The sequence below is a fragment of the Hyalella azteca genome, unplaced genomic scaffold (genome assembly GCF_000764305.2).
Source record: "Hyalella azteca isolate HAZT.00-mixed unplaced genomic scaffold, Hazt_2.0.2 contig10770, whole genome shotgun sequence".
Classification (NCBI taxonomy): domain Eukaryota; kingdom Metazoa; phylum Arthropoda; class Malacostraca; order Amphipoda; family Hyalellidae; genus Hyalella; species Hyalella azteca.
Genome location: NW_025940792.1, coordinates 219,956 through 241,822, shown reverse-complemented (window position 1 = coordinate 241,822; position 21,867 = coordinate 219,956). Strand labels below are relative to the sequence as shown.

Below are 21,867 nucleotides of genomic sequence, written 5' to 3'. Positions count from 1 at the left end.
TGTTGAATTTATGTTCTGAATTCTATTTTAAATAGTGTTGTTGTCGATGTTCGTATTGACCAGTTCTCATTGCGCTATTTATATTATTTAATTTCCATTGTTTTATTCATATTATGCTGTTGTGATTGCACTGTTCATATTGTTCTGTTCATTCTGTTCTCTCTTGCCTATATATACCCGACTTGTTGATCACTGCCTTTGACCATTTGGTCCCCGCATTCGCTTGACGCGCGGCACTTTGTTTTAACAAAAAATAGTTTCTAGTTATTATGTTAGATCTCTGGCTTTCATTAGATGTCTTAAAATATTGTATGGATTTGCACCGAAATAAGAGATAGTTTCTAGTTATTACATTAGTTCTCTGGCTTTTATTAGATGCCTTGAAATATTGCATGGATTTGCTACGAATTTGTACGCTTTAAATCGACTACTTTGCAATGATTTGGCGCTACGGTGCAACAAAGCTCAACTTTTGTCTTCGTTACTGCATGTGCCCTGCACGCAGAGAGATGAGTGGGACGTTGCCCAAATAGCGATGTACGGTATGCTCTTGGGTGTGTCAACCTGACCCAGTTTGGATAGGCAAAAGTGCGTATCAGGGCTACGTTCGTTGTAAAATAGTGTCAATATTGGGACATTATGCCACATTCATTTTTCACAGTGTGATCTTCCGTATACTGAGTAACTATTGTGTTTTGCTAGTATATCATGTCATAGCTTACATATTTCTTTATGATATTAAATCGTCTGAAATTAATTCAGAGGTAAACTTTTATTGTCGTCGGCACTGATACCGTACATAGATTTGTCGAACATTATTCGATAATTATAACTTATTAAAAGCATCCATCACGAATAAATTATTCTACTAAATTATAAACATGTTATTATTAGCTACAAAATTAAATTTGAATTAAATTATTCAAAGACTTCTATTCCGCGGGAGATGCTGATTGCTAATAGGTGGACAAGGGAATAACTTAAAATTTCATCCTATAATCCGTAGACTTTAAACAAACGTCGACAAAACATTGTAGACAAAAACGCGAGCCGTTCGTTGCCACTGATTACGCGTGACTTCTTGCAATTTAATCCTTTTATGTTAGTTTCAGTTAAACTGTGACACTTTGCCCATTATTTTGGCTGCTAAGTTTTGCGAATTAAAAATTTTCCTTTAATTTTAGGGTGAAAGTAATTGCGCTTCTTTCGGTTACAAAGATGTTTCGAGAAATATGTGTGGACTCTTCATGAATTTGAAAGATTAATGCTTGATATGAGGATTTTATTTTTTTTATTTATCACTAAATTATAATTACATGTATAACGTACATAGATTTTAAAAGATTACCATTTGATTTTAGGAGTATAATTTTACAGTATTTAATACTGTATTATAATTACATCTACGTTAGCATAGATTTATTTTCCTAGACAATTAATGATGTTAATGATGACATAGAATGATGTTAATAACACGTGCTTAAGATTATTCACGAGGAACTAATGTAATTATCTTTATTGCAGATGAATGGGAGGCGCCCTGAAGGCCTGAAAGAAATGAGTCAGCTTCTTAAATCAAGAGCTTCGTCTAACAGCGACGATGAAGACCAAGGCTCGGAGTTTGTTTTCTCGCCCGTGACGGGAAGCTCAGTGACTTCATCTTCCAGCACAGAGCGCGCTACTAAATCGAACAAACGCGAAGCTGGCAATTACATTAGTATGTCTTCTTCGGTGGGCATGCAAAACCCTTCGGAACCAAGCTCTGGGCCAGTCAGTCTGTCTCAGATCCTCGAGCGAGACGTATCGTCTTCCGTCTGCGAGCCTCAGCGTAGCCCCGCTGTGTCGGAACCGACCGTGCCCGCTGCCGAAAGTGTCAGTGTGTGTTCAAGTGTCGTGAAGTTAGGTGTGTCAGGCAGCGCTGTTAGTGATACCAGTGTCACGTCATGCGATGTTGATGGATATGTTGATGGTAGTGAGTTAGGAAGCAGTGCTGCTGCAGCATGGCATTGCGATGACATGCAAGGTAGCATGCCCCATGGGTCAAAGCTGCCTCCCTTAGCTAGCACGGCCGGTTCACGGCCTGGCGTAGATACCCCGTACAAAACTATGGGCAACGGCACCTCTGCCACGTCCAGTCATAGCAAGAGCGACAAGAGCCCTGGCAAGATCAACATGCCTCTAGGCAGCAACAAACTACCGCAGGGGTCGGTGTACCCACCCGATTACTTGTATCTCAAAGAGAAGGTCAAGGAGCTTAAGCAACAAAAGAAAGAAGATGACTGCAAGATAGACGAGCAGCAGTCAATTATCAACAATATCAAATGGGAGCTCAAAACCAAGCATGATGAAGTGTCGCAGCTCAAGCGCGAGATCCATAAACTCAAGGTAAGTGCTCAATAATTTAGTCTGATTCGCCGCAATGTTTTAAAACATGTTCTTTTATTCAACGAGATTCTTGCCTGGTAAATCTGTAGAAAATTAAATTAAATAAATATAACTGACTCTTCACAAAATAGAATTTTTATGCGTGATAGTTTCATAACTTAATAATGATATGAATATCAAATAAATTCACTGAACAATTGTCATCCATAAATCTTTCCAACAATTGTACGAAACTGTGCTTAAAAATTATTGCTATGTGGTAATCTTTTGTTCCGCGGCATTCTACATTTTTTTTAAGATTACGATTTTATTATGCACGTTGAAGATTTTATTTTGTCCTGTTCTAGCATGCTGAAAACAGCGTTGTAAAATTTTTTTATTGGTTCAGTTTCCTATTAATCGAACGGATAAAAGTTCTATCTGTGTTATTGAAACTCATTTAAAAATGAAGCTAAGATGAGGTAACTTTAAGAGCCTCGTTATGAAATGGTATTAGTTCCTATTTATAATTTTTTTGCATGCCAATGGAATTTTTTCCCCTCACAATTCAAGTAATTAGTTGCCTCCCTCTCTCAGCCCTCGCTTTTGATGAGGGTCACGAGGGCTTCGTTCTTAATGAATTTGCCGTGCTGGTCTGAGATCCTTGCATTTAAGCTTTATAAACGAAGCCTTAATATTAATTATCACGTACGAGGCTGGCTTTGTTTCGGCTCAGGCTTTTGTTTCAACTGTGACCCAAGTTGGGGGAAAAGTTTAAAGTTAGAGGCATTAAATTATTAACGGTAATGAATTAGTCATTATTGCACTTAACAAACACAAACTCATCGCGACTATAGCTCTACGGTATTTTTAAAGAATTATTTTTTCACCTGGTTTCTCTTCAAGTCTTTGCCACGGCATAGGCTTTTGAAACTGAAATAGTTCCGTCCATTTTTCCCTTTCACCATTCACTCAGCATGGAAAATCAGACCATTCTTCAATAGATTAGAAACAGGTTAAGTTTATGCCTTTTTATTTTCCTTTCTTCGCTTGATGAATTGTAATTTTAATGTAAGTATTATTAGAAAGTTGTGAAGCAGTATAATTTACTTCAGTCCTTAGGCTATGAAGTGTATATTTATTGTTCACGAAATTAATTTTTTTTCCATCGAAGGGGTCACTGTTATTTCGTGGGTTGACGTTGAAATAAGGAAAGTTTCTAACGGTGCTATTAATGTTAGTTTTAATTGGATGAAGGCATTCTTATAGTAGAACTTTTCGTTTCGTTGGAACAATAAGCTCCATTTTGCTAGTGTTTTTTACAGTCGGATACATTATCACGAATAAAACTTGAAGTTTTTACAACAGCACACCTCTGAATAGGAAATTTAATGTGACTATTCTCTGAAATATTATTTTTGGGGGGGTTTAAACATCACTTCTGCAACCATTTTGACATTTGTTGCTGTAATGATACCTCTGATTTAGCTTTGTACACGTGGACTTTATTATATTTCCTCTACAATTTTTCTGTCAATTCGAGAGTATTTCAATAAATTTGGAGTTTCAGTCGCGGAAGTTTTGGCTAACGAACTCTCATTATTTTCAAAGATTTACTTAAGTTTAGTTACCATGTTTCGTTTGTAAAAATGGCCAATCCTCAACTTGTTCCTTGATTTTTTTCCGAGCTCTGGAGAATGTAGAAGCCTGAATTTCATCCCTGTTTATTTTGAAATTACACAACAGCTAATTCGCTGTATTAAATTATAAAATAAATAAACAATAGTATTTCGCGAATACACATTTTCTTATCGTTATGATTGAGTTGGACAGTAATCTATGACGTCATGATTAATGAGGACAGTATGCCATGACATTATGCCGTGCCGTCATGATTAATCATGACAGTATGCCATGACATTATGCCGTGCCGTCATGATTAATCATGACAGTATGACATGACATTATGCCGTGCCGTCATGATTAATCATGACAGTATGACATGACATTATGCCGTGATAGACCGTCACAATATTGCCTTTGATGAGTGTTCAGTACTACGCTATATTTAATTTCTTATTTCTTGACATTTGACGGGACTGACTGAAATATCAGTATGTAATTTAATGTTTATCAGTATGTTTTATGTTTATTAGTATGTTAGTATTCGTAATTTAAGCCTTCGTATTAATCGCAAATACTCTCACACGTTACGCTCAGACTACAAGAGTTAATGAAATTTTTAGAGCTGCGGTCTGACACTAGTCTAGCAGATTATTAGAGTAGAGTGAATGTCGTCGTGGTGCGGGCTGACACTAGGACCAGACTATCAGAATAGAAGAGCAAGTGAATATCTTGATAGGTTCGCTAGGTTGTTCGAGCTGCGGATAGGTACTATATAGTCTTATCGCAATGGAACACTCTATCGTCGTGGATCTCAGGATCACTGAAGCAATCTACCACATGGCTCCTTCTTAAAGTTGTGCGTGTTTTTCTATCATGAACACGTGTTATTTTTATACACTTGTGATTTTCGTTTGTTTTAAAAATTAATTCAATTGAGGCAAGTTTGTTTGCGGCTAAATGTTCTTTGAACTGAGCATTGCTTAATTATTATGAATGGGTGGTTAGTTGTGAAAAACGAACGCTCAACACAATATTAGCTTGCCTTCGTAAATCAATATAATGAAAAAAATTTATGGGGATTTATAAAGTAGAACCAAACATTTCCGGTCATTGTAGATTTTCAGGTTTTCTTGAAAATAATAAGCATATGTAAATGCATTCAGGGCCTTGAGCATAATTTAAAATAATAAAAATTTGAATGTACTTCAATGAATTTAAATTAGTAAAACTTTGTTTAAACAGCAATCAGCAAAAACAGAAATTGATATCATCAACCAATTAAAACTACTGCATGCGTAAGCTGGTGCAGCATAATTGTTTGTATAGAGATAATAAAATAAAATAATCGTGAGCGTAAATTTTCTCTCTGTTCAATTAGAAGATAAAGAGTTTATTAAGGTACTGATTACTTTTTCGCTCAAGATATTTCGGAAAAAACTTGACTCTCATTTTGTTAGTTATAACCAGTCGCATTGATTTCCAACATTTTTAGCACGTTTTCCCATATATATGGAAAAAAGGACGCTATTGTACTCGCCATGTCCGTCCGACCGTCTGCCCGTCTGTCAGTCCGTCCGTTACTTAACGTTTTCGTCGACGAGAAAATGTGCTCTCTGTCACTCACTGCAATGAGTACTGAGTGGATTTGTCCGATGGTTAAAACCCGAATCTAATCTATTCTAAATACGAGAAATTTTTGCAACTTCGGTCATTCATGTGTTTACATTCGTTTGCAAGAATAAACTAGTATTTATTGTTATATTACTTCATTCACAAAGGAGTTAATTTATGCTTTCAATTACTCGTGACCACAAAATTTTTTTCTTCTGCACTGGCCCTGAAATGCCCATTCGTTCACTTGCAAAACAGAGCAATTTCTTCGCAAATGCACACATAATAGAGCAGTTTCCATTGTCGTTCGTTGCTTTAGTTTGCTGGAGGCCCTGTTGGTTTTTCCGCGTTTCTTTTAGAATTTCCCTGATGTCATAAAGTCACAAAATTGGTCTTTAAAGTGCAACGAACGTCGTTTCAGTTTCCGTTTTACGATGCAAGCACGGTGCGTGATCTGTAGCGTAGATCGCTCTTCTCGAACTCTGACCGCAGTTACGTCGATGCGATCAAGCCTTGAGCTGCTCTTACGCCGGTAAATTTACGAACTCTTCTTACATTATTTCGTATAGGATAAACGGCAACATTTTATGCATTTCAAGCACTACGCACAGGCCAACAGCACCATTTTACGCATTTAAATAGTATCTTTACTTACTGGCAAACTGCAAAATTTAACGCGCTCCAAACAGATTTTTTTTTTTGTGGACAAGTGAGCGCATTTTTTTACGCACTTCAATCAGTATTCTTTATATTTACATGGGTTAACGGTACTTACTTGCAGGCTGGAAGTATCATTTTATGTTTTGTTGCCTGCACATTCCACGTGCTTCAGTAATTACGTTACGTATAATATTTCAACCGATCTGGTATAATTAATTCTGTTGCGCTTCATTACCAATCTATGAGATAACCAATTTTCAAAAAAAAAAATTTCTTGGGTGTCTTGTTATTACTAAATTTGAGAAAAGTTTTTTTTTTCAAGTTTGCCGTGTTGCTATAATATAAACTTTTGACTTCAGAGGATCTGCGCTTTCTCAATTTAATTTCCTAAGTCATGTACCTACATTCGATCGAGTTAAAGGCGCTTCTGTGATGTTGGCGTTTCCATTTTAAATAAAATTTCTGAAGACGAAGGACGTGGTTGTATGGAGTATAAAAATACAGGAATTTTGACGTTATTACGTTGTTGGTGGTTTATTTCAACGTGTTTTTCCTACTCGTATGCAACGGGCATAAATTCTCAGCGGAATGGATATCGCGTCGTGTTTATGAGGCTACAGCGCCTGCATAGCATAGGTCTGATAAAACCGTCGCTACCAATCTTCGTAATCTTAATAAATTATAAAAGCTAAAAAATGAGAATAGATAAAGCTAGATGTTTAATTTACATGTGTTTTTCAAAAACCAAACACATAAGTAGCTAATATGCTTTTGTGTTTGTGGCCAAATTTCCGTTCATAAGCCTAGTTTTGAGTTGAAAGGATGATTTATTAGCTATTGCCGCGTGTAACCTGGCTTTCATAAATTTTCTCGGGAAAGAAAATGATTTTGTATCGATATTAGATCGATTTAAATTATTATTGGTGTGGATACCGCTTAATTACCTATCACAGTGAATTAAATCTATTATTTATTCTTCAATAATACTCCATATTATTTTTCTTCAATTATTCTTATTCTTCAATTACTTCATATTATTCATATCTTCACATGGTTTCATTTCTTTTAGCCTACTTGACCTCTCATAGGTCAAGTTTTTTTTTCAGGTTTATTCTCGTACATGGATGTTTTTGCTGCTCGTCCAGAATTTGTTATATCAGCTGCGGTTTATCACAAAAGATTTTGCAGGATGGAAACGACTCCATAAATCGTGTAGAGACTCTGCAGAATTTTATCCAGAAAATTTCGCCAAGTTGAGGCCTGAAATGTTTTGCCCTTGATGCGTAAAGTTGATACGATATATTATTGTCGACTGGAGACTGTATATTGATTTTTTGACTATATCTAGTCATCGTCAGTCATTAGTTTAATCTAGTCGTCAATTTAGTTAAATCATTAGTACGCTGAAATCGCACGTTAGTAATCGTCGTTTTCAGACTGAGACTGCTTAGTGTGATGGTGAATGAATTTTGAAAATTAATATTTTATTAATAATTTTTTAGACCTAATTCTACTAGTATCTTTATTTGATCCTGATTCTAGTTATCGTCAGTCATTAGTTTAATCTAGTCGTCAATTTAGTTAAATCATTAGTACGCTGAAATTGCGCGTTAAACTTAAATTTGAATGAAAGCGTAAATTACAGTTTGACAGCAAATTCAAAATATCTTCATCAAAAACATTTTAGAGTTTCGTTTTTGGTCCTCAAAACGCTTCCAATTAATATATAAAGAATTTAATTGATTTTTCTTTACTTTTAATTTCTTGCTTAACACGTTGAGAGCGGCTCGACCCATGCAGGGCCTTTTTCCGGACAAATTCCGCAATTGCAGAGCCTTTTTTTCCGGACAAATCCGCAATTTAGTTTTTTTGTTCAATTGCGTTTGTTGACAAAAATTTATTATGGCGGTATTTCCTCGTTGAATTTTAAAATTTCCAGAAACAAGGAAAACTTTAATTTTTCTACCGAAACCTACAAATTTACTTGTATATTTTGAATTTTAGGCCTTTCTATCCGCGGACATGGCCGTTTTTAGGCCATCTGTCAGCGCTGTTGGACCGTGGTGCACATAATGTGTTAACCTACGATTTAAAGCAAACTAAGGATGAAACTTTATTATTGGAATTTTGACTAAGATTTGACGGCCATTCTTAAGGCGGTCCCTGCGGTCTGAGGCTCTCCAGTCTTGCTATAAAAGCTGCGGCTGCGGACGAGATATTGATCAATCTCATCCACTCCTGCTTCGTAGGCACGTCTGTCCTGCTGACTCTTATCTTATTGCTGCACCGTGGACATGTAGCTGCATCTCATTGCTGCACCGTGGACTTCCCGATTTGGAAGTTTAATTACAAAGAATTAGTGAAGATATCATTACAATATAAATTTTATTGTAAAAGACATTACCGGAATTTTTGTATCATTTAGCTTCAAAGATGATATTGGACAAATGACGGCCACCTTTGTCAATTGTCTTCAGTTAGTCCATTTTTGACGTTCCGTTTAACTCCCTGAAGCATATTGACGGGTATGTTGGCAATGGCGTGGCGTATGTTGTTCTTCAACGAGGTATATAGGGTCCTTGGGCAGTCATTGTAAGCGATTGAAGATAACCCCATAAAAAAATCACAAGGAGCCAAATAGGGGGATCGGGCAGGCTAAAGAAGGTCAACTCTCAATTAGATGAGGTGCTCTGCAAAATGTTGTTTTAGACGGAGAAAACTCTGCAAAACAGCCATTAAGAAGTAAGCCTCGACAGCAATCGCACGCTGGTCACTTGTCCAATGCATAGTGGCAGCTGGCTATGCGGGACACAAAACTTCACGACCTTGCCTTTCATATATGAAATACTCCCGCCCTTTTCCTACAACATCTGGTTGCTCGGCGACAACATCTGGCTTCTTAACAGGAAGTTTCGGTGAATCACCCTGTATTTATTAAAAATATATACTATAGTAGGGGTGGATATTGATGTCTTAATGTACTAATATTGAGTGAATTATTTCCAGTCTTAGACTCATTTTAGTGCAAGTATATCTCTCGAATTTAATAAATTTGATTCTACAGAATGAATTCTTAACTGAGTCAATTTAGTATTTAATCTGCATCATTTACTCATACGTATAGTTGTATTATAGTCTATCTTACTAGAAATAAAATCCAAATTCGTTAGTTCATAAATTATTTGCTCAAATTTTACGTACTTGATTGAACCTCCTATCATTTATTATATTCAATTTATATTCTTTTTCTCGTTACAAATAAAACAAAGGCCAAATTACTTTGCTCTCATTTCTTTGTGCAAAATCAACAGATTTATTATTCCTATTATAAATCAAACAAGATTTGGCTTTATGATATGAACTGTAAATCGGCAAATGTTGCTTGGCTATTTTCGGATCAATCGTATAAATAACCACGGTAGACATTCCAGGATTTATATCTAGAAGAGTCCCGCCCTGCAAAATTCTTTTCTGATATGTGCTTCAATCGCTGAATTTGTTTGGAATGCAAATATAATCTTCGAAATTCCCTGACGCCGCTGAGGTCGTAAAGTTGCTCCACAAAAGTAAACGATGTCAGCTGACATCCAAGAACTATGTGCGTTTGCTGCATCGATGGTTATATTTCCGATATACATGTAAACTCGATCTGAGGTTTTAGAATTTATTGTACAAGTGCTATGAACAAAAAAAATGAATTTGGAGAAACAATAAAATTGTAACTATTTAAAGGTAAGGTTGATGCTCAATGATAAACTTACGAATTATAGAATATCATAGTTCCGATTGTTTATTCTTTTGATTTCAGCTTGATCCTATCGAGAAATTCAGCTCAAACTCTTTCTCAAATGCCATGAGTATTAAGCCAATCCGAAAACAATAAAATTGTAACTATTTAAAGGTAAGGTTGATGCTAAATAATGAACTTACGAATTATAGAATATCACAGTTCCAATGGTTTATTCTTCTGATTTCAGCTTGATCCTATCGAGAAAATGAGCCCAAATTCTTTCTCAAATGCCATGAGTATTAAGCCTATCCTAAAACAATAAAATTGTAACTATTTAAAGGTTAGGTTGATGCTAAATAATAAACTTACGAATTCTAGGATATCACTATTCAAATGGTTTATTTTTTATTTCAGCTTGATCTTATCGAGAAAATCAGCTCAAACTCTTTCTCAAATGCCATGAGTATTATAGGCCAATCCGAAAAAAATAAAATTGTAACTATTCAAAGGTAAGGTTGATGTTAAATGATAAACTTACGAATTCTAGGATATCACTTGTCAAATGGTTTATTTTTTTATTTCAGCTTGATCTTATCGAGAAAATCAGCTCAAATTCTTTCTCAAATGCCACGATTATTTAAACCCATCCGAAGCAAGTGGTGCGCGGGCTGAGGAATTTAGCGCACACGTCACAATGCCTTACGAGCAGCAAGCCAACATTCAGACGTCGTGTGTCGATGCCTTTAAAAAAAACGCCCTTCTAAAGTGTGCGAAATATTTCTACGCTGTTCTATGAGAAGTTTATTACTTACTCAAGAGTGACGGGCTGGCTCTGCCCTGCAGTTCTCGAGTGCCGTACAAGACTGCTTGACATTAACGTTCACTCAGAGGCTTGAATATCTGCATTCATAAAACTTATCGCCTCATTATTGTCAGACTGCAGGGCATATGCAGAAATTCCTTTGATTCTTCCATTTTTATACAGAATTCCGGCCATGAAGATTCATCCACGCATCGTTGACGAGCATCACAGATTATGACGTCAAACACTGCAGTTCGCTCTGCTAAAGTGCAATGCAGTTAATTGCCTTGCTATGATTATTCAACGGAAGAATATTGCGTAAATTGAACCATCAATATTTTAGAGACGGTTCACGATTCAAACACTAATTTTAGCTTACGAATAGTAATAGTTATTTCACTTGATTACACATGATCCGTGTTCGTAGCATTATATAACGCTTTGCTAGTGGTCGAGTTCAGTTCCATCATCCTGTGAAGCCTTAAAAAACGTAATATTGAACCTTCATCGAGAGAAATATAATGCAATAATATATGTTTTATATTATTGATATTGTTAACATTTTTTTCCGAGGTTTCTTCTACTGGTTACAAGTTTCATTTTATCATACGAATATTTAAATTAGATGAAATAAAATATATTTAGATTTCACTTCAAATTCACTGTAATAATGCCCCATTGTAATAATTCCCTGCTGGTGTGAAATTAATACTTTATTAGGACTGACCCTCTGAAATGTACTCTATCAACTGCCTGGCATCGGATTAATTCAATAAATGAATCCGTATTCCGATTTAATTTTCGATACCCCGATTACAATTCGGGTTTCTACGTGTAAATTGTTCGTGTTGATTTAACGGAACATTAGCGAACTCAGAAATTTCTACACCTGTTTCAGGTCGTTTCGCACAATGTTCTGTTTTAAGTTGTACTTCAAACTCTGAACTAAATTCTAAAGTGAGTTTGTACGCTTAAGTATAATAATTATACATAATATCCTTTTAAGTATAATAAACTTACTCAAGGTAATTATTACTGTGAAACAGCACTTAAGTTCGTTTTTCTGACATTTTCCTAAAGTTTTAATTACAATTGCAGTCGTAAAGAGAAGTGCGTGTCACTTTAGAGCGATCTTAAATGTTACAGAGAACAATCGAGTAGAAGTGCCAAGACGATCTTCTTGCTCGTCATTTAGTGACGGTTTAATTGTTTGTTTTTGTGCCGCCGCTGAAGCGAGAACCGAAGCTCGTTTATTTTATATAGTTTGGTGTTGCGACCGGAATATTAGCTAATTGGTTTCAAAAATTTTCTGTTATACATAAAATAATAAATATTTTACTATATCATCAGAGTGAATTTGTTTATCATCATCACCCGAAATTGCACCTGTGGAAGCGAGCCATATAAAGCTCTGCTGGAGCGAGCACCGAAGCTCGGTTGTTTTAAGTAGTCATGTATGTGCGACCGGTAAATTAGCTTGGTTTCAAAAATTTTCTGTTATACATAAAATAGTTATTTAACTATATCATCAGAAATTACACTTATGGAAGCATCAGGCGAGTTTTATACCTGTATAGTGTATATAAGGTGTAGTTAGCTACAGTTGACTAAGTTATCACAGTTATGGTAGAGTGAATACAAATATTCGAATTTATTTTTCAAAATTTTCGTTTTCACACGAAAAACGTCAAGTGCTAAAAATCTGTTATTATTTGCTTGAGAACGTACTAAAATTTGTCGGCGAAAATGTTGGTTAGAGTCGGAAAACGTGTTTCTATGGTATAGATTGAGAGTGATAATCATGACTGACGTAACGTGTCGTTAACTTTGGATCTATAAAGGTAGGATTTCATTCTTTTTTTTTGAAGCACATCACAATGAATACGTCTCATATTATTTTGAAACTTTTTTCCTAAAAAACGTAATGTTAATATTTTCTGGGTGATCGCTAACAATCACGAGACTTCTCGCAACGATTTCATTGGAATGAAAGTTTATCTGCTACAAAATTCTCATTGAATTCCATCAAACGAAGAACTGTCATACTCTACAGTTTTTGCCATCGTTGACATAAAGTTTTTGGCATTTGGAGTCTGTTTCGCAAAGTCACTGTACCTTTGCACAGCTCGATATTAATTTAGTTTTTGCAGTAGCAGTCTGCGAAGTTACTGTAGTTGCTCGCAGCTCGAAATTATCAAGTTTCGTGGCCACTGCAGAACCTCACTCGATCTCCCTGCACTCGTGCCAACTCAGTGCCATTCATTCACAGCCAAGCGAATAATAGCGCGCGTCGCAGGCTGCTTCTACTACCTGAGCGACCAGCTTCTGTTCGGTTCGCTCTAGTTTACCAATGCTGAGAATATAATGTCTTACTGCTCGTACACATGATACGTGTTGAAATATTTAAAATATTTTCAAGTTACCTCAGTTTCTACACACTTTGCTCTAGTTTTGCAATGCTGAGAATATTTGGTCATGCTTCTCACAGACATGATACGTGTTGAAATATTGAAAGTATTTTCAAGTTACCTCAGCTTCTGCTCACTTTGCTTTAGTGTAGCAATGCTGAGAATATCATGTCATACTGCTCATACATGATACGTGTTAAAATATTGAAAGTATTTTCAAGTTACCTCAGTTTCTACACACTTTGCTTTAGTTTTGCAATGCTGAGAATATTTGGTCATGCTTCTCATTCTGCTCATAGACCGAGTGTGTGTCATGGGCTAAATCAAGCCCTAAGCCGCGCCACCATAGTGAAGAATTTCTGGTGTTAGGTAAAACATAGAGCGCAGTGACCAGTTAACCGTACGTCACGTTTGGGCTAGGGCTGGTGTTTAGTCATTAAGTGTCATGTCATCTCGCAAGTGCTCAGCAATGTCAGCAGATCGTTTGGTGGAAAACAATCTAGGGCATTGCACTAAAAGTTCGGCATAAATTGTGAGACAGAATGTTCGGCATAAATATTGTGAGACTTAGGTTTTCTCTTCATGATAAACAATTAAATTCTGTGTAAAATTTACAGCCACAAACGTCACAGTGGAATTGGATACTCTCTCGTTTGGGATATAGGCTTCGTGTTTCAGGTCCTACTTTAACATTTGCCGCTACTGTTCGGTTTAAATGACTCGTTTTCGATTAGTTAAATTTCTCCAATGTTATTCTTATCTAATGGCCTAGCAACTCGTCACAGGTAATAGATATAAAGTTGAAATTAATAGGACATGGATGAATCCTTTGGCAGAAATGCAGGAAATGTTCCCCGGTTTTTGTATTTTCGTTTTTTTTTACTCTGGAAAATAGTTCAAACTTTGTGTTTATTCATCCGTATCATGAATATGACTGCTACAATGATCTTGTAGAATTACTCACCCTGCCGAATTAATTCTATGTATTAGTTAACTGGTTTGTCAATCCAGCCAATGGATCCCATGCAACGTCTCTGAGATTCTGGTCAGGCTCAGCCGCCTTCATTCAATTCCACCCTGAAGCAGAAATTGCGTGTAAAACTACCGCTCTCTGTGCTCGAACTTTTCAGGGACTCGGGCAAGAAATTAGACGTATGTCAAGAGGATATTTGAAGCGGCCTTCGTCAGTGAACTTTTTCGAACTCAAGCTGTCCAACCTTCCAAGTTTTAGGCAGAGATTTTTGGGGAACTAAAAGGTGAATGTAATCTGTCTGAGCATTGCGTGAGTCTTGTAAGCCCTGTATTGTGATCCAAGCTTACATCTTTCAGTGAATATTTCTAACAAAATTCAATCGCTGATTCATTGTTTCCAATGTGAATGAAAAGTAAAATCTAAGGATCAAATGTAAATGAAGTAGCCTATGAAAAATCGTTTATTGAATGAAATAAATAAGATAATATCATAGCTAAAATGATGCATTATTAAATAAATTGATGAGGAATAAAATACCTAATTTTTTTATGTTTGTGAACTTTTTATTTTAACTATTGTATTTATTGGCATTTGCATTACATGCTTCATATTAGTGAAGGTAATGCGGTTATCTAAGCACAATGATTTCAGTTGATAAATCGTTTTCTTCCACATAGTGCGCCAAATTAATTAGCATACTGTAGCAGTCCTAATAAATGTATTTTAGGCCTAACTCGCTTAATTACCAGAATTTTCAAGTCTGTCCCCTGAAAGCGATCGCCATGGGTGCGGCCGCTCTATCAAACAGTCCGCTCGTCCGCCCGCCCTCAACTCTATAGACTCATGTCATTAGCGTCAAACATTGGCAGTGTTCATTTCTCTTGTCATCAATCTTCTTCCTATTTATCGATGGGTGGTAAAATTCTTTTTCATGATTGAGTTCAAGTTATTATTCCAGCCAATTCTCTAGAGTTCTATTTGAAATGTTCAATAACTTTCAAAGATATACCCGAAATGAATGCTCTCGACTGGAGCTCCTATCACCTACATACTACGTGGCCGATATTGATTGCACACGTTCAACTAACATAACTTATAATTAATCTTTAAGTTGCTTATTTTCTTATTGAACTTATATCATTATTATTATTTTCTCATTGAACATATTTTTCTTATTACAAAATTTCAAACGGTCACAGTTTCCGCTCATTTGTGTGTTACACTGAACTTCAAAAATTCGTTAAATCTAATCTTTGTTGATGAGCAATCTCGCAGAGCATAATATGAATATACATTGTTGACATTGCCTGGTATGTCAGTAATTAAGAAAAGTATTTCCACTCATCGCCTAAACGAAATTGTTTTTAAAATGGAAGGAAAATGCAAACTCTCTTATCACCAATTTTTAAAATGGTCAAGATTGACAATAATCACTTATGAAATTAGATTAAAAACTTGGCTTTTCTTAATTTTTTCCAAAGTTGTTATTTTATTATTTCGAAAAGGAATGATGTTATTTTCATTTGCTATCACCCCGTTGGTTGACGTAGTGCAATAATCATCTTGAGATTCATTCTTCATCCATTTTGACCATTCATCATCCATGTTAAAAACACGTTAGGAGTCTCTTCGTTGATTGAATAAGACAATTCATCCCATGATTGATCGAGTATCCATGAAACAATCGGTAGTTCGTTAGTTGTTCTTCACAATTAAACATTCTTACAGGAATGATGTTCTCTAGCCTGCATGCGATGTTCTGTATTGAACATTGAGTGTCATGATGGGTAACTTCATTTTCTGCCCCGCTGAGCTTTGTGCCTAAATAATTCGCTACTCAGGCTTATATCTTTTATCAGCGGCAATTTAGTGCAGTAATTTTTCACCTTTTTGCATGCACAGCCGGGAAAATTGAGAGCAGATAAAACGTCCATCGAATTTCGTTTAAGCAACGCCTTAAAGGAGTAAGATTAAATTTTGCTGGCGACGAATTAATATTTTGCAGAAAGACGGTTCTTTCAGTCATTTCCCTTCATTATATCTTCTAAATTTGGGTAGAAGCGAATTACTTATTTGGCAGTAAGGCGATTCTTTAAGTCATTTATCACTATAATATCTTAATAGTTTAGTTTTAAAGTGGCAAGAATCGTGATTCTCTCATTGAGAGAATCGTGATTCTCTCATTGCCCATTCATTGATTGACGGTGGCTTCTTTTGTATTCGTTTATTCATCATTCATGTCTTCGTTTTTCAGTTTTCATTCCAGAAATGAGTCTGATAAACAATAAAAATGCCTGATAAATTTACGAGGAAATATATTAAAACCTTATCTTTATCTACCTGACGCAACGACGATAAATTATGCAGGCAACCATTTAATTAGAATGAAGTTTTCATCTGGGAAATTAAGAAACAAGTGACCAAATTGGCTTCAATATAGCCATCGGTGCGTCACCTCTAATGTGGCAATTATCTGTATATTAATGGACCCATCAAGACGTATTAACTAGCTTTCAATGAGGAATTAATATGAAGCTGAGAATATACGTGTCCTCCTACTTAAGTGTTTATAATATACTTAACATTTAGAAACGTGTGGCCGAAGCTGTTTTTGGTCGCATTGAAGCATCGTAACGGGCATGCGTATCTCACTTTTATATGATTTATGTGATTTCCTTGAATCTGACGTGTACTTATGGATCAAGATAAACTTGCGATTCAATTTACTGGAAAATTCATTGATCAATATTCTGGTATGAAGAGGGTGTTCTTGTAGCCAAACTTCCAAGAAAATGCACGTATATACTGTCAAATTGCTGGTAACAGATGGTATTTTGGCGAATTGAAGTCTTTAAATGGCGGAATAATGGCTAAAATTGTGATATACTTTCCTTTGAAAATAACAGATAATTTTAAACGACTGCGTAGTTACGGTTTATCAATATTGACCCATAAGAAATTACTAAGATATTTCTCGGACGCTTCATTGCATCGCGTTGATATTTGACCGCAGAAAAGAAATTGCAAAGTTTATAGTCTGGTCGCTTCAGCGTATCGCTTCGCTGTTTTGACCGGCGGAAAAGAAATTACTTCATTCATTTTTCGGATGCTTCAGTTCATTACTTCGATATAGTTACAAATTGAAAATCACCATTTTCATTTTTCTTCCGCTTCAGTTTATCGTTTCGGTATTTTGACTGGCGGAAAATAAATGACTTCATTCATTTCTATGACGCTTCAGTTCATTACTCCGATATTTGACCACCTAGAAGATTTCTCTGCAAAAAAAGCCACTCACGAACGCTGTAAAGTGCCGGCTCAGCGACAGCTATTGACCGCAATGCCTCGTCTTAACTGACATCCTCTACGCTCATTTGTTCAGCTTTGTCTCTTGAAATCGGCAAAATCTGCGGGAAATTTCTGGCATTTAGAGTCTTTTCTCCACGTGAATTATAAGGGAAATTTAAGAGGGGCGAGCGAGCGCTGTTGAGATTACGTGCATTTTCCGGGATCAAATTTGACTCAATAATTAAGTTTGGTGGTGGTGAGTTCACGATGAAGAGTGGATGTCTTGTATATAACTATGTTCATTACAGAACTCGTAGTGCTGGTGTACGGGTGATTCTTGATGTTTATTTGGCTCTTCATTTTTGCATGAGAGTTCATGACGAGATGGGATTTAAAATACCTAATTTTCCTCTAGCAAGTTATCCTAAATATTAAACCTGTTAAAATCTTTACCTTAAATCTTAACAGGTTAAATTTCTTTTAAAAGGTTATCTACGTCACACAACTTTTTGCCTTAATTGCATAGATTGCGTTATAGTAAGTCAGCTGCTTTGTTAATGATCAATAATCAACTGTATTTTGGTCAAAACATGAATACGATATTTTCCCATTTCATTATTTTAAATTAGAATGTAAACTACACCACACTATATTGTATTGTCTATTGTTACAAGCGTTTAAGGCTGTCTTGTGCGTCGAGTAGAGTCAGAAGTGAGAAGATTTCTGCCTCTATTCTCATCTTTAATATAAGAACGTATCGATGAGTCCCTGTTATTTACGACTGCCTTCCTTCCATCGTAAATGAAACCTCCTCATGACTCAGCATATAGAGAGAAAGGCACGAGGCAATTCTTTTGGGTGGGCAATGTGGTCCTGAACATGCAGTGGCTATAATTCCAGGCTGCCTTTTTTTTCTGCGGGAATGTGGTCCTGAACACACACAGTGGCAGTAATTCGTGGCTGCCTTCTTTTTCTGCGGGAATGTGGTCCTGAACACACAGTGGCCGTAATTCCAGGCTGCCTTTTTTCTGCGGGAATGTGGTCCTGAACACACACAGCGGCAGTAATTCCAGGCTGCCTTCTTCTTACTTTAGAATGTGGTCCTGAACACACAATGGCCGTAATTCGTGGCTGCCTTCTTTTTCTGTGGGAATGTGGTCCTGAATACACAGTGGCCGTAATTCCAGGCTGCCTTCTTTTTCTGCGGGAATGTGGTCCTGAACACACAGTGGCAGTAATTCCAGGCTGCCTTCTAAAGCAGGGGAAATGCGCCTGAATAAATAGGCGCTGGAATTTGAGAGATCTACTGTCAACCTCGCCTACGCTGTTCTCTCATGTGGCCAAGTTTGTCTGATGTGCCGTGCATTCTCGTTGCTTCATTACAGAGCCCGAGCTGAACAACCTTTAACCATTTAACTCTTTAGGAGTTTTACTGCACCAGTTTTCATCAGTGGATCTGTGTTTAGTGCAATTTAACTGACAGCGGATGCTTTCAAAGCCCGTTTTACGAACAGGCTTGCAGATAAATTTCTTGTTGAAAAATTTTAAAGCAAAGACAGGATTGAAAAGGATCGTGTATCAACCACAGAAAAAGTATGTACGTTTTATTTTTATTTTTCAGTAAAATATTCTTGACGGCATTATAAAAATTGAGCAGCAAAATTAATCCTCATTTTTCATTATTTCAGGAACTCGATTTTGAGCTTTGTGTTTTAAAATGCCAAGGAATATTCGTGGGAATGAACATCAAAAATCGTTTTGTATTTGTTGCACAAAAATCTATTCTCATTAAAAAATGTATGTCCATTTTTGATTAATGCCCTGGCATTGGTTTGCTTATATTGCAAGACCTGAGTGGGCAGAGTTTGTCCCGCCATGCAGGGTATATGTCGATTTTTAGCGCATTTTGTCATTTATGGAAAAAAGGCACTATTGTGCTCGTCATGTCCGTCTGTCTGTCTGTCCGTCCGTCCGTGACCACGTTATCGTCGACGAGAAAATGCGCTCTCTGTCACTCACTGCAGTGAGTACTGAGTTATATTTTTTTTTACTTTACGGCTTCCTTTGATCTCACTCTGAGCGTTGAATAATACTAGTTGGTTTCAGTTGAAATTAACTGACGAGTGGATGTCAATATTGTATATATTTTGAGATTTGTATGTTCGGTTTTCTCAGATAGTATTAGAAGTAATTTACGTTCCTGTAATTAATAAATTTCAAACTTGCCTCCTTGAGAAAATGAATATACGGTGGTTGTAAATTGTATTATGATTGGAAATACGAGTTCCACTGTAATTTGATTATACCCAGTATATGAGATATAAGTTTTTAAGTATTTAAAATTGGACGAGGATTTTCAAAATCGTTTCAAATGTTTAGCGAGAAAGCGTTGAGCGAATGACAAACATTTGACCGAATACCTGTCATAGAAGAATATTTCTTATGACTGTTCGAGTTAGTGAAAAAGCCGTTGTCTTTGAATAGCACTCTACAAAATGACTATATAACCTAATTGAATTTTGTTTAGAATTAAAACTACAACATACCACCGTTAAAAAATCTTTCACATCCATGAAATTAAATGCTTGTTTAATTTAATTATATTAACCAATTTTCAAGGTATATACGTATAACATACTGCATTATTTATAAAAAGCACCTGGTCGCAGCCCATAATCTTCCTGCCGGGCTGTCATTCACTTCATTTCTTCTTCCCCTCGATCAAAGCCTTGGTGGGTCTCTTCGATTTCAATAAACTCGAAAAACCCTGATGCCAATACTTCAAAAACCAAATTGTGCACCGAGCGTCTGGTGGCCTTTTACTATTGTTACCGTTCCCATTTTTCGTTACTGGCCACTTTGTGCCACATATTCTAGCCATGGCATTGCCATCCTGTGCCACGTATTCTAGTGACATCGCCACAACCGCCCTCGCCACCTGCCGAGATGACACATTCACGGCAGTTTGGTGCCATTATCACCGGTGTTATAGCCTGCTGCTCCTACATTATTAGCTCATTATTAACACCTTAATATATTGTGATAATTATTGCACCTGTGCGTCTACCGCAGAGACTGCATTTCTCGGACCACGTTAATAATTTTGAAAATCATGGCTTATGGCCTGCAATCGAGAGACGCGAACATTATTGAAAGCCCATCTAGGTTATAGCGATGTTTTCATGCCACTTAAAGAAGAATCATAAAACTTCAATACCTATGATAAGACGTTATTCATATGATTTTATTATCTTCTTCATTTCATTGTTGTTAAATTATTATGTTCATTTACAGCAAAAATGTTAAATTGTTATGTTCATCCACTGCAAAAATACTAAATTATTATGCTGATATACAGCTAAAAAACTGACTGCGGCCATGTGTCATGTTTAGTATGTAGTACACACTATACTGGCATTATGGCACAGTATAGTGTGTCCTAATGGCAGTATAGTGTGTTGGACCATGACCGTAACGTAATTGAACAATCCACGCAGTATTAACACCCTCAATGTTGCAGCAAACTGAGCACTGGAGGTGTTAAAACCATAGCAATACTTACATAAGTTTGTTCTCAAGTGCAGTAAGTTGCTTAATAATAGCCGTAGCGGCGTGGTAATGAGCAGTTGACTGCGTCAGTAGCAGACTCCTCAGCACAGCCTCTGCAGTCGCCAGTTTAAAGCTGCTGAGGCAGTAAAGCTTCCCGCCCTCACGCCCGAATCGTCTGTACCAGCTGACTGCTTAGAGGTCCAGCACACGATTGCGTTACTTCATCGCAGCCTGCATCGTCCCAACCAGCTGACTGCTTAGAGGTCCAGCACACGATTGTGTTACTTCATCGCAGCCTGCATCGTCCCAACCAGCTGACCGCTTAGAGGTCCAGCACACGATTGCGCAATAACGATTTGGCGGCGTTATTGCATCGCAATAACGCCGCCAAATTAATCAATGCTCGTCAAAGTTTTTTGACGCACAAAAATTAAATTGTTCAACATTTTAAATGGTGGTTCCCGTGCAGTAAGATTCTATACATTCTTCAATTTTGTATACATGTTAATCTCCTATGAATTATAGTTCAGCTCTGAGGCTATAATATTAGAATACTTGGCATAGCAATGTCAATATCTGCATTACCAACACTCCGAGTGATACTTTTCATCGCTTAAGCGAGGAAATTATTTCCTCGATCTTCGTACAATATGCAAGTTGTCATTAAATCGATTAATTCTTTATTAGAATTATCATTGTTCCTGCCTATACAGCCGTAGAGAATGAGATTTTCATCTATAATATAAACCAATCACAAATTTTCAATCAAGCATCCCCCAAAATTTCTCGACTGAAGTTTCTCATGAGAAAATATTTCTGTCGATTTCAAAGAAAGGAGTTTATTCGTAGAATTTTT

General features: G+C 36.5%; 1 protein-coding gene across 1 annotated transcript in view; it reads left to right on the top strand.

The window, feature by feature from the left end:
* Positions 1-21,867, top strand: part of LOC108666480 (cGMP-dependent protein kinase, isozyme 1-like) — a 191,318-nt gene that overhangs the window by 92,075 nt on the left and 77,376 nt on the right. The window contains exon 3 of the mRNA XM_018153366.2: positions 1,525-2,385. Within this exon, the coding sequence (XP_018008855.1) occupies positions 1,525-2,385 (861 nt within the window). The remainder of the gene's footprint in view (positions 1-1,524; positions 2,386-21,867) is intronic.